The 15,620-nt window shown below is 39.3% G+C and overlaps 1 protein-coding gene across 1 annotated transcript; it reads left to right on the forward strand.

Moving 5' to 3' along the window:
• The first annotated feature begins 8,219 nt into the window (after positions 1-8,219).
• On the forward strand, positions 8,220-13,436 carry LOC146480570 (uncharacterized). The gene is made up of 4 exons (XM_085109809.1): positions 8,220-8,318; positions 12,148-12,227; positions 12,360-12,440; positions 12,799-13,436. The coding sequence occupies exons 2-4, from the start codon at positions 12,154-12,156 to the stop codon at positions 13,163-13,165; spliced, it is 522 nt and encodes a 173-aa protein (XP_084965935.1). The 5' UTR covers positions 8,220-8,318; positions 12,148-12,153; the 3' UTR covers positions 13,166-13,436.
• Positions 13,437-15,620: the final 2,184 nt, after the last annotated feature.

A 15,620-nucleotide genomic window follows, 5' to 3' on the forward strand; every position in this document is an offset into this window, starting at 1 on the left:
GAAGACAGCGAAGAAGGCGCAAAGAAATACCCGTTGTACATAGTAGGACTCTTCGGTTTGACTAGCGTTCCTATAAACAGATAAACAAAAAGATTACAACTTGATCAACTTCGAAACTGATAGTCTGAAGAAGGAACTCATGAAAATAAAGAAAGAAATACTCACAGTTATGCACGAAACCCTGCCATGTCACCTTGTGCTACCAGTGCAGTAAGCGCGAAATTAGCCAAGCGTATCAGAGGTCAACTCAGAGCATAGCAGGCGATTTCCTGTGTTAGCTACGTTCTGCATGATGATTGGCCAAGCCACCTCAGGGAGCAGATAAACCGTACTTTTCAGTTCAGGACCTGTCATGGGAAGTTCTTTAGTTCTCTTTGATGTATCCATGGAAATAACCCAAAGGCAGTTTCGGTCTGGGAAAAGCGGTTACACACAAAAACATCCTTACCCGTGGGAAAATGCTAGTTACCCATGGGTAAAAGGGCTAAGTGTAACCACAACTAATAATACCTTTTAATAATCAATATTAGTGCGAAATAAAACAATAATTTACATGCCTGGACTTTTACCACCAGATTTTACGTTGTCTCTAGCATGGTAGCATGGATACCATTCCTCAAAAAAAAAAAAAAAAAAAAAAACCAGCAAGAAATAATTTAGTATAATATTCTGCTCTGGGTATTGTTATTCATGAAACGTACATAAGGTATGGGGAATCGCTCTGGCTTGGGACAAGCCCAAACCAGACGAAGAGTCTGGAAGATAAACTCCAAAAAAAACCCGGATTCCTCGCTGGGTGGGAGGGCGGGTCGCTAGATCTAACCCAAACGGTGGCCTAGAGTAGAGTGCAAGGGGTGGGCCCAACGTGGTCCTTTATATTCATAATTTACATATCCCCAGGGCATATTATTAATATATGCATAGTGGATGGAATTAAAGATCTGATTTAAAGCCCATAAATTCCCCTGAAAACGATAAAATTCTTGTTCTTCCTGCTGACAAAGGAAATGCCACTGTGGTGATGTATAACTGGAGTACAGGGAGCAGATATCGTCCATGCTACAGGACACAAAGACGTATTTACCTGTGACCGATAACGGCCGCAATCCAATTTCTAGCACAGAGACCAAAAAATGTTGGGGCACCTAACGGAGGAAGAGTATTTCAAAATCAAACCCAGTGATCCTGTGCCGGCTGTATTTTATGGCCTTCCAAAGGTGCAAAACGTTCAGTTAACAGTAAAAGACAACCACTACACCTTGGCCAGTCCGTCCACGTCGATACCCCTTAGACCTATCAATAGTAGGATGGGGTCCCTTACGAACATCGTTTTCAAGTACTTAGCGGATTTGCTCAGCCCCCCACGTTCCGATCACAAAAAAAGAAATCGTATCTTTCGACGTCGTATCCCTGTTCACTTCTATTCCTGTCGATTTAGCCTTAGAAGTCATCCAAAGCAAGCTGGACTCAAATTACATCTGGAAGGACAAGACAAACCTGATCAAAAACCAAATTGTGGAGCTGACGAAGTTTGTACTGCACAACAGCTTCTTTTCTTATGAAGGGACCCTGTATCACCAAATTTTCGGCTGCACTATGGGCTCACCCGTGAGCGTTGTTATCGCCGACCTGGTAATGGAACTCGTCGAGGGTCAGGCTTAGTCAACATTCCCGGATGCCCGCCGCTGGTGGTTCAGATACATTGACGATTCATAAGCGTATATAAAGTCGACAGAGCTTGACAGTTTCCATCGCCATCTTAATGCAGTCAACCCACACATCCAGTTCACAGTGGCTATAGAGCGCGCCACACCCATGGGCGGTAAACCCACTACCGCGTTCCTGGATACCAATGTATCCACCCTCCCGAATGTTGAGGTTGAGGTGCAAGTCTACCGAAAAGCCACCCATACGAACAAGTACTTGGCATTTGATTCACACCACCCTGCGCAACATAAAAGATCTGTCGTCAGCACGTTGATGCGCCGCGCTGACGCCATCCCTTCTAACGAGGCCCTGAGAACAGAGGAAACATCCCACGTCCAGGACAGCCGACAGATCAATGAATATCTCACCAAATTCATTGAAAATGCTGCCGAACTAAGGTCTGGTCCACTAAACCACCATCCTGACCCTGCTGGCCTTGTCGTGGTGCCCAATGTGCAAGGGGTATCGGACAGGGTAAAACGCACTATGCAACAGTTCAACATAAAGACTGCTTTTAAGTTAAGCCCATACAAACACTTGCTTCTGTCTTCAAAAAACCGAATGACCGTCCACCGGAAGAGAGAATAGAGGGCATCGTTTACAGGGTTAAGTGCAAAGACTGTGATTTTTCATATATTGGAGAGAAGAAGCGTGTCTGGGCTTCAAGATTTGTAGAACACGATCCCGCGCGTGCCGCAAGTAAAGAGTCGGCAATCCGATAACACGCCGAAAAAACCACGCACGACATCCACCCACGCTACGACGAAATTCTTGAAAGGAATGAGACTAATTAGAAGCGCAGAATTTTTCTGGAGTCTTTACACTCAAACATTGACAAGAACTCTTTCAACATATGTGCCTCTGTTAAGATCTCTTGGGAGCCGAAATACTTAGTTCTGAAACTTTCTTGGTCTCATTTCCTTCGTCAGTTTCTTGCATCTTTACAACCTTGTCTTCTTCAGTCTCGTTTTTTGAAACAAATATCTTTGAGCGACTTTTTTTTCTTAACGTAATTGTACCCTACGTCATCAAGTTTCATCCGAGCTAAATCAAGTAGCTTGCCTTTGTTTCCATAGGTCTGCATCTTCGAGGCACAGTTTAAAGGCAGCATCATTTAATACACTCTTCTGGTATTTAGTCAGCCTATCTCCACCTGTCTCCTGCTCCTACTCCTTGTGAAATAGTCCATTTCCGAGTTGCTTTGAACCTCATTATGAAAGCGATGCTAAGTGCAACGTTTTTATTATGAAAATTAGTTTTCATATGCAAACAAAATTAATTTTCTTATGAAAAGCTTTGTACTAAGCCTCGCTTTCATAATGACGTTCACAGCAACTCGGAAATGGACTGTTCTAAAGTTACTGTTTCATTCATTTCTTGCTGTTTTTTTTTTTTTTTTTTGCGTTCGTTACTTCGGCTGGCGTGGTTTAGAATAAGCCATGCTGCATGTATCATTTGTTAGTTTCCGTTCTGTACTGATTCGCCTTCGGTGATTTTTTCATTTGGCTAGAACCCTTACTTAATAAAATGCAGTTTTATGATACGTGGGACTTGTACTAGGCCTGAACACTTCTTTAATGGGATGCATGCAGTTTCACCACTTGTACAAACAGACTTGGCCGCTTCAACAACAACAATTTATTTTTACTAATCCAGAAAAAAGTTGCTTGTCCCGCAAATAGTCACAAAGCTAGTCGAGGAGAGACAAGACGAGTACGAGAACATAATGGAAAATAAAAATTACAATAAATTACAAAAAAAGCTGGAAAAACGGGAAAGGAAAAAAAAAAGAAACTTATCTTTTACATAATAACGCAGATTTAGATAAGGGTATGCAACAAAATTAAAGTAAATTTAATGTAATTTTTAAATTTACTTTAATATTAAAATATTATAATAGAAAAGAGATGAAAAGGGAAAAGGAGAATCATTATACTAATAAAAGAGAAGGACATGGGTGATCAGTTTTTCATTTGGTCAATTATCGTTTCCACTTCAATATAGGAGTCTACAGTTTCAAGTATATGAAAAAACTTTCCTTTTAGGGATTCTTTAAAAGATTTTTTTGCACTTTTTTTAGAGTTGCAGGTATCCCGTTCCAAATTTTGACCCCAACACGCGAGAAAGCATTTTGTGTGGCATTAATGCGAGATTCCTTTGTATAGAAATGATCAGAGGTAGAGGAACGCGTTTTTTAAGAATGGACACTAGAAATTCGAGGAAACAGATTCAAAATACTTTTTGGGGGCAGTGTTTTCGTTTATATCAAACATGAGGTTGCAAACTGATTTATAATACAAGAATTATACTGGTGACTGATATTTTTGCTTTAACGAAAAATGGTATGGCATGGTCGTTTGTTTCAGCAAAATATATTAGCCGCAATGCGCGCTTTTGAAGGACAAGAATTTGATCAAGGAAGGTTTTACATGCATTGCCCCAAGAGATAAGACCATAAGTTATGTAAGGTACGATTAGAGACTGATAAATATTTAGAAGAGTGCAAGTAGGAACAATATGCCGTAACCTTGCGATTAGCCCAATTGTCTAAGTTATTTTTTTGAAACGGAATTAATATGTGTCTTCCAGGACAAATTTTTATCAACTGACAATCCAACATATTTAATGAAGTTTTTACGTTCAAGAGAAACCTTTTTGTTGTTTTCTTGTTTTCTTGGCAAAAATATAGATCTGAGGGTGATAGTTCGCTTCCTTAATGAGATGCCAGCACACTACTTCAACCCCCCCCCCCACCCCCCCAAAAAATAAATAAACGTCACGTTATTTTCATGAAAAGTATCACACTCACCATTTGCACCAGTCCTACGACTTGTGTGACTCGTACGCGTTGCGCCCGTTCAATATTCACTTTCATAAGTTGAACAAGTGACATTGACTGGAGGTTATACAACTTTAATGATGGAAGAGAGACCTTTATCAGGGAATTTCGACACTTCAATTAACAAAACATGCGTCCGTCCCCGATGGCCACCTCAGCCCAGTCCAAGCCTTTGTAAGCCGTTATGGCTTAGCCATGTGCAATTGAAGCGGAAGTGAATAAAGGCGAGAGATAATTGATTATGGCCTAAAATCGAAACCACATCGTGTTATATATGGTGAACTGGTGGTTCTTATGGAAGTGTTTCGCTTTTTTTAAAGACCCGTTATGATTAAGTACAAGGTTTCGTTGATGATGCAATAGCCTTGACCGAGGAGTAGCCTGAGCATGAGAAGGCGAGCGGTGTAATCCCCAGAGCCGCCTGGTCCTCTTAGCCGCTGGAGGTTGGGCACGAGGACCAAGTGACTCTGGGGACACAGGATTACGGAAATCCTAGAATCTAGGACTTCCGGTATTCATGTATGAAGTATTGAAGTGTCATTAAATTTAGTGAGAATAACATGGCGGCTGCCAGAGGCGATAAGTTGATACTGGCGAATGTTCTGCGTCTTCTTTTTTCAGAATCGATTTCTCTTCGTGAGCAGCTTGGAAACGCAATTAGAATTATTGTCGAAAAGGAGAGGGAATGTGTAAGGTGTCTTTGCCTTCGGCAAATCCTTGATATTTCAGCTTTTGCCCTTTGTTTTGACTCAATAGTGAGCTTACGCAACAGGACGGCTGAGGGAAGGGGACGGTGAAATATCGTTGTGTGACCAACATGACATCTTTGTACCTTCACATTTTTAGGCGATTTTCGACTAAAACTGGTGTCCTCTCATCTGTGACAACCTGAAAACCACGAGCGGTAGAAATGTTACAATCTAGAGTCATGAATACTTGGCCGTCACGTTGGTCACACAAGGACAATTTGCCGTCCCACCACATCAGCCGTCCTGTTGCGTAAACTCGCTAATATGGCTGGAGGTCAGTGACTCCATCATTTTGCAGGGGCACCCAACGACAGGCCTTAAATTTCCCATATCACGAAAGCTCGAGGTGAAAATTCCCGTTAAAACATTGCAGGGGATTAAGGGCCTTCCGAACAAATAATTTACCGAAACGATCTGTTGGGTGCCTCTGATTTTGGTCGCATCGCCGCGGAATCAGGTATCAAACTTGACAGCATGAAATTACCATCTGTAATGATTCTTTGAGGCGAATCGTTAAACTTCTCTGCATCCCAAATGGAAGGAATATTAAGTGTATTTAAGCTTATTTTATTGAACAAAAAATTAGGAAGGTTTTGGACAGTGTTGAGATTAGGGAAAAGATCAAAGCAGCTGTAGTTGATGAGGCACATCTCACTGCAGAATGGCAGCAAGTGTTATTCTACTTCTCATCACAATAAACATATAGATACTCTAGAACTATATACTTTGTGATCAACATAAATCACACTCTACAAACCTGTGAGGGTTAATCTGTCATTATATTTAAGTTGTACAATGTTATGCAAATCATTAATGGGAAAATGACTACAATACGTTCGCATTTTTCGGATGGAACTGGCGTTTTGAGGGCTCAATTTATTGGCTCTCAACAGTGCGTTTTATTCACAAATCACATCCCTTTAGCTCATGAAGATAAAATGAAATAATAATAACTTAAAAACGGGTTTCTTGGAGCAGGGCCCAGTTGTTCAAAGCCCGATTAAGCTAATCCTAGATTAACGAGAACTTTGATTCGAGTTTAATTACTGAACAAAAAAGATTTTTCAAAAAGATTTTTGTCCCTCAGTTTTGACGTTGAATTTTCTTTACCACTAGCTTAAAATTAGATTTTAAAGACATTTTTAACGAGCGAGCTGGAAACCTCGGTTAGCTTTTAATCGGGGATTAGCGTTAATCGGCTTTCGAACAACCGGCCCCAGATCAATAAATGTTAACATTGACAAAAAGAAATGTGATTTCAAAATGGGTGTAATAAATTACTAAATATTGAACTTTGCACTCCACTCAGTTCTATTAACAATTATGCTTTTTAATAATTTTAATACATGAATGCCATAAGAAGGATAATCTGTGCCCATACTGTTATACACAGATGACTGATTATCAGATAAACTAGAAACACTTGTCAGTTCAAGTTCAATGTTCCTCCTAGACAAGAAGTCCATCTCTAGTATTTATACCTGCAAATAAACTACCAACAGATTCATTAGGTTGGATTATACATCTCTGCTATAAATTCAACCATTTCGACCTCAGCACACATCAACTCATTCACTTATTATATTACGCATTGACATTTGTGTGTTTAATCATGTTATGTGTCTGTAGCCTTCAAGAGACTTATTTTGAGTTCATTGGATTCAATGAGTGTTCCAAATATTAAGTAAATTAAAAAGTTGTTCTAAAAAAGACCAAATGTTGAATGTAATTTCTATTATGAAACAATTTTAAGGAATTTTCATATTTTCAGTGACACACTTTTTATGTTTCATAGATAATTCTAGCAGGTATTAGATTTGAAGGGATGACAGTGCACATGTAAATTTTTTGTGTTGCCCTCTTCCACTTTCAATTAGGTAATTTCCCAAATTCCGCCGTCATCCCCTCCCCCTCCCACCCCGAGAAAAAAACCAAAACAATCAGAAAATGGATGTTGCAAAACAACTGCATATTAAACATTATTAATAATTAATAATATTCATAGGGAAATAATTATTTTTAGACCTGTTTCTTGGTATGCTAAGTGCCATGTTTCCTAATGTACCTATAGTTGTACTGACAGTAACAGCAACAGAGAAAACAAGAGATATAATTTCAAATTCCTTAGGGATGGTGGATCCTGTCATCATATCCGCATTGCAGTGAACTCAAACAGAAAGAACATATTTTGCACTGCTGCTAGATACCAACATACATGAAATAGAGACCCTCTTGCCGCCTTAAGACGCAAAGCTAAAGGAGCTGAGAGAGATGTCCCTTACTGTACTTTATTCCAAGTTAGAAATTTGTGGGGAATGCTTCAGCCATTTGTGATCGTCACGTGGGCGAGAAGCAGTTTGCACCGATAGGCTCGGGAAATTTAGCCATTCAATGGCGTAGAACTGCGAGCTCCTTCACTTTTGTCTCAGCCAACGAAAGCTCCTGCGAAGATAGACTCTTTTTCATTAAAGACTGCAATTCGTAAATGTTTTTTATCTTGTGACAGAGTTTTTTTGGGGGGAAATTATCATCGAGCGAAACTCCCCTTCCCGATGAAAACTCTAAAAGACTTTTGCCAACTCCACACCGTGTTTCCTTCACGAAATTATTGACAGAGTGGTTTCTTATTAAAACCGTTTGATTATAACACCCTGACAGATGTTTAAAAAAATGCCAACGGCTTTTTCGGAGAATCGTTAGTGATTTTTTAGCGTCCGCAGTCGTGCTGCATTTCTTTTGTTTTTCGCGCCAGGCCGCTAGTCGCCCATCCACGCTCTGCCGTTAACATTTTCACTTCCGTTTTAGATTTCTTTTGTTTGGAGACTAGCCAATCAAGCCCTGTGTCCCCAGAGCCCCATTTCCCTCGTACGAAGGCCCCGCCGGCTAAGAGGGACAGGAGGCTCTGGGGACAAAAATGGGTGTAACCCGTTTGAACTTACGCCAAGAGTTGTCAGTGCTGTTCAGTGTTCAGTGATCCTTCTTTGCGGAAAACTGGTAAAAAGGGACATCAATTACTACCTGAGGTAACTATCTTATTTTCTCTCGTAGTAAAGAGAATTTCTACGGAATATTCTCGCAATTTCAGAATACCTAACAAACTTGTAGCAGTACAAATCAACTGGTCCAACTGCGGCCGCGGTCCCGCAGTCGTCGTAGTCCTGCAGTCAATCTTATACAATAAAGAAGTCTGTAGTCTATGAATAATAATGAAAGATTAAGTGAGTGTGTAAGACTAGCGCTCCTGCAGGCCTGCAGTCCCGTAGTCGATGAATAATTACACTGAGCGTCTAAGACTTGTGTTTCCGAATTCCTGCCGACCATTACTTAAGATTAAATGCACTTATAATCTGTATATTCCATGGTCAAAGGTTTTTAAGTTGGTATTCTGAAATATAGCCGAATTCTCACAATTGTCGCCGTTTCTGCTTGTTTCGATTGGTCGATGTTGTTGATCCTTATTTGATAAAGGAAGCAGTACATAACACAGTAAAGTAAATTACATTTAACGTCATTAACTCGGGGAGTGCTTGTGCAATTAATGTCCCGAGCCAGAGGCTCATGATAACATGTTTGACAAAAATCCAGATCGAATTGGAGTTTGAAAACGTTGGTTTTTGAGGGGAGTGGAAACCGGAGTACCCAGAGAAAAATCTCTTGTAACGAGGACGAGAACTAACAAATAACTCAACCCACATATGAGGCAGAGTCCGGAAATCAAACCCGGGCCACATTGGTGGGAGGCGAGTGCTCTCACCATGTCACGCCATCCCTGCTGCCCTCCGTTACACAGTCACGTTTATTAAATAAAACTCTGCTTAGTCGTTGAGCATCAAGCTCAATGAATTTATGGAGTGGATTCTTTGTGTCAGTACCCTTTTCCTTTCGCCAGAGGAATTCGAGTACATTTACGCCATATCATTATAGTGCAACGACTTCAACCGGAGCCACCCGAGGTTTTTTTTAACTAATCAGAAGCCAATTCGTTCACAAAGAATTTCGACTTTATGTTTTTTCAAAACCAATCAAATTCTATCCTAAAATTAAATTGTATTTTTCGACTATGGGAACAGACGCAGCAGATTCAAAATTCCATCGATAAACATTTTGAGGCGATCGCACTGATTTGATTTTCCGATTGTGTGTACAGCTTGACTGAGGAAACAGAACTACGTCAAATATGTAGACAGAAGTGCACTTGATAAGGACTTACTCCTCCTTAAAACACATTAGCCAACAAAATTCCATTGAACGAAGATGCAGACTGTGAATTGCCCTATATTATCAAGCGTTACAAGCGAGCTAATGTTGACATCCTTTCACTAGTGTAAATGCAAGACCGCATCATTTATACTGCATTATGTTATCCGGTTGAAATGTTGAGTTTACAGTTTACCTGATGTGAAGACACAATTCAAGTTCTTGCGTTGAAATGTCTGTAACTTTACCTTTAAACGGGAGAATGTCTGGTCGCTAGGAAAGTTTGAACGACAATTTTGTCTGCCGTATTTACCGCCTAGTATATATTCGTTGCGGATTTCCCTTTAGATCCACGTTTTCGGTTTTCGTATTAGGTTTGTTGGTTGGAATAAAGGCCATTTCTTGTTTTCAAATTGTTTATAAATTTAAACCGGTCAGTAAATCCCGAAGTTTGCATGGTCGCGGTCACTTCAGGATACGTGTATTTTTATAGCGTCTGTACCCATCACCAAGTTAAATTTAGGAATGAATTTGATTGGCTTTTAAAACCACAAAGTCGAAATTCATTGTTAACGAATCGGCTTCTTATTGGTTAAAAAACCTTGGGTCGCCCGGGTTGAAGTCGTTGAGCTGTAACGGGCTCAATCATCCCTTTAATGAGAGGTCGTCCTTTCCGCCTCGGTAAGTTTTATTTACGCACAAACGTATTGATGTTTGGCGATAATTTGTTCTGGATTGTTTGATATATAAAAAAATTGTTCTGAATAGTTAGAACAAGCCATAAACACATGTATAGTTGGCTTGTTTTCTCTTGTTCGTGTTTATTTCCGTTCCCTTCTTTACCAATGGAAGTTTATTATTTGTGTTTGTTACTTCGGCTGGCGTGCTCTTATAACGATCCAGACATGCATCCATCATTTGCTAGTCTCCTCTACGGCATCCATTGTTTCCTTGTTTCCTTTGTTATTTATTTCTGTTCCATTCTTCAACAATGGCGTGTTTAGTTACGTTTTTTGCTTCGGCAGGGGTCGTTAAGAACGAGCTATACATGGATGTTGTTTTCTGTTGTTATTTCTTTCAAATCCCTTCTTTAGCAATGGCCCTTTTTTCTGTGTTCGTTACTTCGGCTGGCGTGGTTTATAACGAGCCATGCGTACATCATTTGCCAGTTTCCTGCAATGCTTTTGTCCGTCCTGTACTCATTCGCCTGCCGTGATTTTTTCATCGAACTATATGTCATTTGGCTAGAACCCTTACTTAGTTAGATGCAATTTTATGACACGTACGACTTGTATTAGGCCTGAACACTTCTTTAATGAGATGCATGCAGTTTCACCACTTGTACGAATAGACTTGGCCGCTTCCCTAAGATGCCAGCACACCTGACTACTTCAACGAAAAATAAACGTCATGTTATTTTCCTAAAAAGTATCACACTCACCACTTGCACCAGTCGTACGACGACTACTACAGGTAGTTGAATCTTCGCTTTCACAAGGGAAGTTCGACACCTCAATTAACAAAATATACGACCGTTCGCGATGGCCACCTCGGCCTAGTCCAAGCCTGTGTAAGCCGTTATGGCTTAGCCATGTGTAATTTGGGCGGAAATTAAAAAAGGCGAGAGATAAATGGATATGGCCTAAAATCACTACCTGGTGGTTCTTATGGCAGTGTTTAGTTATTTTTAAAGACCCGTACAGATCACGAGACTAAAGGGAATGACCACTTAATACGAAGTCTTATTATGCATAAACAATTCCTACCGGGTACTTCTAAAGAAATGATTATATGGTGAACAGTAAGGAGAACATTTATTTATTTATTTATTTATTTATTTATTTTAAACCTCTTACATTGAGCGAGCAAAAAGATGGTTTAAACGCAGTTGTCACGTTAAGGTTTTAAATGATTTATGTGGGTATTGCGGCATTCTAAACTTGATAAAATATATTTAACAAAATTGACTAACTTGAAAGCGCTAGGGCTACTTGTAGTAGTGTCATTATTTTATATTTGAATCATAAAAAACAAGAAACACGTAAACGCCAATACGTAAAACCAGGATACGAAAAGCCAGGATAAGTTGCAGCTATACACTAATAAGCAAAGAAGAGCTAATATAACTTTGCTAGGGGTAATGAGTGATAATAAAAAGAAAACAACAGTACACGGACAAGTAAGGCGCAACAAACTACTTACTAACCGAATTAGCAAAGGATGCAAGGAAGCCGATTTTAGCGTAAAAGGGACATTTTTGATTCGTTTGGTTTTTCGCTATTCTTATTCATTTCAATTGTTCAGCTTCGAGCAAAAAGGTGGCTTATTTCTCCGGCATTTTGCGGAGCGGACTAAAAACACGTCCGACCAGTAGCATAGCACGTGATAGTCAGTCAGTCAGTCAGTCAGTCAGTCAGTCAGTCAGTTACAAGTAACTTCTGGTACTGAAGTGTCAAAAAGTTGCGCAGGGAAAATTAAACGTGAAGTTAGGAGAATGTTTAAGGTGTCACTGGAAATAAATAGATAAAATTTGGTCCTCATATATAGTTACCAGAAATACTGTGCGCGAATTTTGTGCGGACACTGATGTTGTAAATAATGTGGCAATGATGAAAACATTCAGGTTAGATTTGACTATCTAATTCTCTTTTCTAGTCAACAATGAACCCAAAGGTGGTACTCGTGGTCTTGCTGTTGGCGATATTCAACAGTCAAGCATTCTCCAACAGACTGAGGTAAGTTTGGAGAAATGATAATAATTTTTGTCCGCCAAACCATGTACATTTGGTTGCCAAAGTAGCTGGCTGTGGTTGGCATAGTTACTGGGGCTAACAAGCATAATTTCTACTGTATCATTTTCTATTAAGTCCTGCAGGGGGTCCGGCTAACAACCCAGACGCAGTGGTGTGCACTTTTGTCAGAAACGATAGCATCCTCAATTGCACAAAGTAGGTGATTTAAAACTAAGTCAAAAAAACTGTATTAAACCTTGTAGTTAGTTATCACAAATAATGTTTTGTAAATTTAAAAACTGGGAAGCATGTTTTCTTACATGCACACACTCAGATAGAATAGAAGCACAAGTCCAGTGCAGCGTAATAAATAATGAACCTTGAAGTGAGTTGCTGTGCTATGTTTGATTGCTGTGATATGTTCAGGACAAAAAATGAATAACAGGTTACACTTCAGTGTTAAGTGTTTGGGGATAGCGTCTGAAGTATTTGGACCAACATCACCGTGGCATTTATTTATTTATTTATTTATTTATTTATTTGTTTATTTACTTATTTATTGATTTTTCTATAGGGGTAACTTGTCATGGAGTTGTACCACACAACCACCCATCAAGGAGACCAGAGATGATCGCAAAGGAGGACCCACTCCGCGTGGAGAGTACCTCATTGGCAAAAGGCGTGCTAACCAAGCGGTCGACTGGTACAATCTCTACCACAAGAAAGAGGACAACTCTGGCTATTATCGTTACAACGAATGTACTGCAAAAGGGCGCAATCAAATAGGACTGCATCCAGGGATACAAAGCTTAGGCTGCGTAACAGTCAAGGCGCCAAATTACAATCAAGACGATTGCTGGAAGAAGATTCGTCAGGTTATTGACCGCGGAAAAATGCGTTACCGTGGTTCAGACTACAGCGGCTTTCTGTTTGTGATATAAACGTGTTTAAGCACGACTGAGACACGTCCACAAGTAGTTTCGGCATTTGCCATGTAAGGGGGGTCTAAAGGGGTTGTATCTTTTTCTTTTTTTTTCCTTTTTGTATCCATTAGGTAAGATAGGCTTTGATATGATGTACAAGGAGCATATTAAATGAGAAATAAACAAAAATCTCTTGTTTGATGCCATGAAAGGTGTTAGTCATCGTGGTTTGACATGATAGATCAAAATTATTTAATTTTCTCACCCTTGCGTAGCATATAGGTGTTGAACATGGCGTTTCGACTGTTAAACAGCTTGTCTCACAGTTGGCCTTTATCAGTCAATGATGTTGAGTGGCTGTGTATCAAAATGTCGACACCATCGTCTGATAAAGACGAGGCCCAGTTGTTGAAAGCCTGATTAAGCTAATCCTGGGTTAACGTGAGCTTTGACTTGAGTTTAATTACCAATCAACAAAGATTCTACAAAGAGATTTTTGTCCCTCAGTTTTGACGTAGACTTTTCTTTACCATTAGCATAAAAACTGGCTTTTAAAAACAATTTTATGACCCAGGCGCAAACCTCGGTTAACTTTTAATCGTGGATTAGCGTTAATCGGCTTTTCGAAAAACCGGGCCCGCTGTATACCGGTCAAACACTTGTGATATACAATCGTGAGACAAACGATTAATTTTCATCTATCAATCTTCTGTCTGTTGATCGTGAATTACTCTGTACTGAGAACACGAAAGAGTCAGTGAGAAATCAAAGATTCAGTGGTCCCTTGTCTGCAGCAAAGAAAAGGAGTAATTTTCCTCACGAAATACTTCCTTTATTGGGAGATTTTCCACTCTTGTGAAGTGCAAAACCTAAAAAGCAATTCCTAATTGAGTAGAGCCAGCCTGTAAGCACTGCCATTTTCTGAAACTGTTTCTAAATTGTCCGCGACCTTGATAAGCAAGCTAAATAAGGTTAAAGGTTTATAGATTTAAAAGGCAATTTTCTAATCCCTATGGCAAAAGTCACGAAGGGAAACATTTGAAACAAACAAAACAGGAAAGCATATAAGATCCTGGGCTTGGCAGAAAATGGGTGTTTGTGACTATTCGACTTTGCTCGGAGCAATTCAATTCAATTCAATTCGATTTTATTTACACTTATTCAACTGAAATACAATATATTTTTCTAATAAGAAAATACACATGCAGAGCATTATATTTAAGTGATTTTACCTTCTAGGGAAGAAGTGCGTAGTGGCCAAAGGAGCAAGGCTTTCGTGTTGGCCACTACCTCTGTGCAGTTACAAAAATGGGGGGAAGTAGAATTTATAAAACTGATTGTAGAGCTCTTGGGAGAGGAAAATGCATCAGTAAGGGAAAAAGTGTTTACAGTATATAGTATACGTTAAATTAATATATATTATTCATGTTTGGCTGTCAAGTAGCAAAAGTTTGTATTTCCTCTTAAAAACATTGTAAGGCAGACACTTAACTATACTATTGGAATTGTCTCCCAGGTTTGTGATGTCACTACTCTAAACCGTGCTAAACCATAATTAGTTTTAGAAAATGGTTTGTACAGGTTTTGACTAGTGGCAAATCTGGTATTATATTTATGGACATCAGAAGCTAGGGAAACGAGATCATGGAGTGCAGGGGTGTTTCTTTTTTATTGTATTGTAACTTATGCACAAGGGAACCAATTTTCAATTACAAATGTTCTCTAGCTTAAGGATTTCTAATAGAGTAAAGAATGGTGTTACATTTTCTCTCTGGTCTGCAAAGAAGATGCAGCGAAGGCAGTTATTATGGCTTATTTTTATCTTTTTTAATTTGGTTTGGCATGCAGTACCACAGCTTTTTAACCCGTAATTAAGATAAGGATATATGCGCGTATAGTATAGCTGTTTAAGCGTATCTAAGTTTGTATAAAATTTCAATGTTTCTTGTTATTTTGTTGTTAATGTACTGGAGCTGGGTATCCCGTCTTAGACAATCATCGATAAAGACGCCCATGTATTTGATTTGAGATTTTTGTTCTATGTCACAAGCCGATACTCGAACATCAACTTTCTTCCTCGGCAAAGCTATTAACATATAATGGGTTTTCTTGAAGTTAATTGATAGCATATTTGCTGCACAGTCTTTTCAAACATTTCCAAGTTCTTCATTTATAACTGTTTGTAATTGTTCTGGGTCTTTTGATGAATAGAAAATATTTGTGTCGTCAGCAAAAATTTCAAAAAATCAGTTTCTTTGAGGATTCAGGTAGGTCATTAATGTACAGCAAAAGAAGTAGTGGCCCTAAGGTGGAACCTTGAGGCACACCACATGTAATGGTTATCAAGCTAGATTCTGTATTACCAACTTTAACATACTGTTTACGATTGGTTATATAGCTTGAAAACCATGCGTGGGGGAGACCTCGAATGCCATATTTACTTAGTTTATCTAAAAGAATCTGGTGATTGATT

The sequence above is a fragment of the Pavona decussata genome, unplaced genomic scaffold, assembly GCF_977016875.1.
Source record: "Pavona decussata unplaced genomic scaffold, jaPavDecu1.1 SCAFFOLD_53, whole genome shotgun sequence".
Taxonomy (NCBI): domain Eukaryota; kingdom Metazoa; phylum Cnidaria; class Anthozoa; order Scleractinia; family Agariciidae; genus Pavona; species Pavona decussata.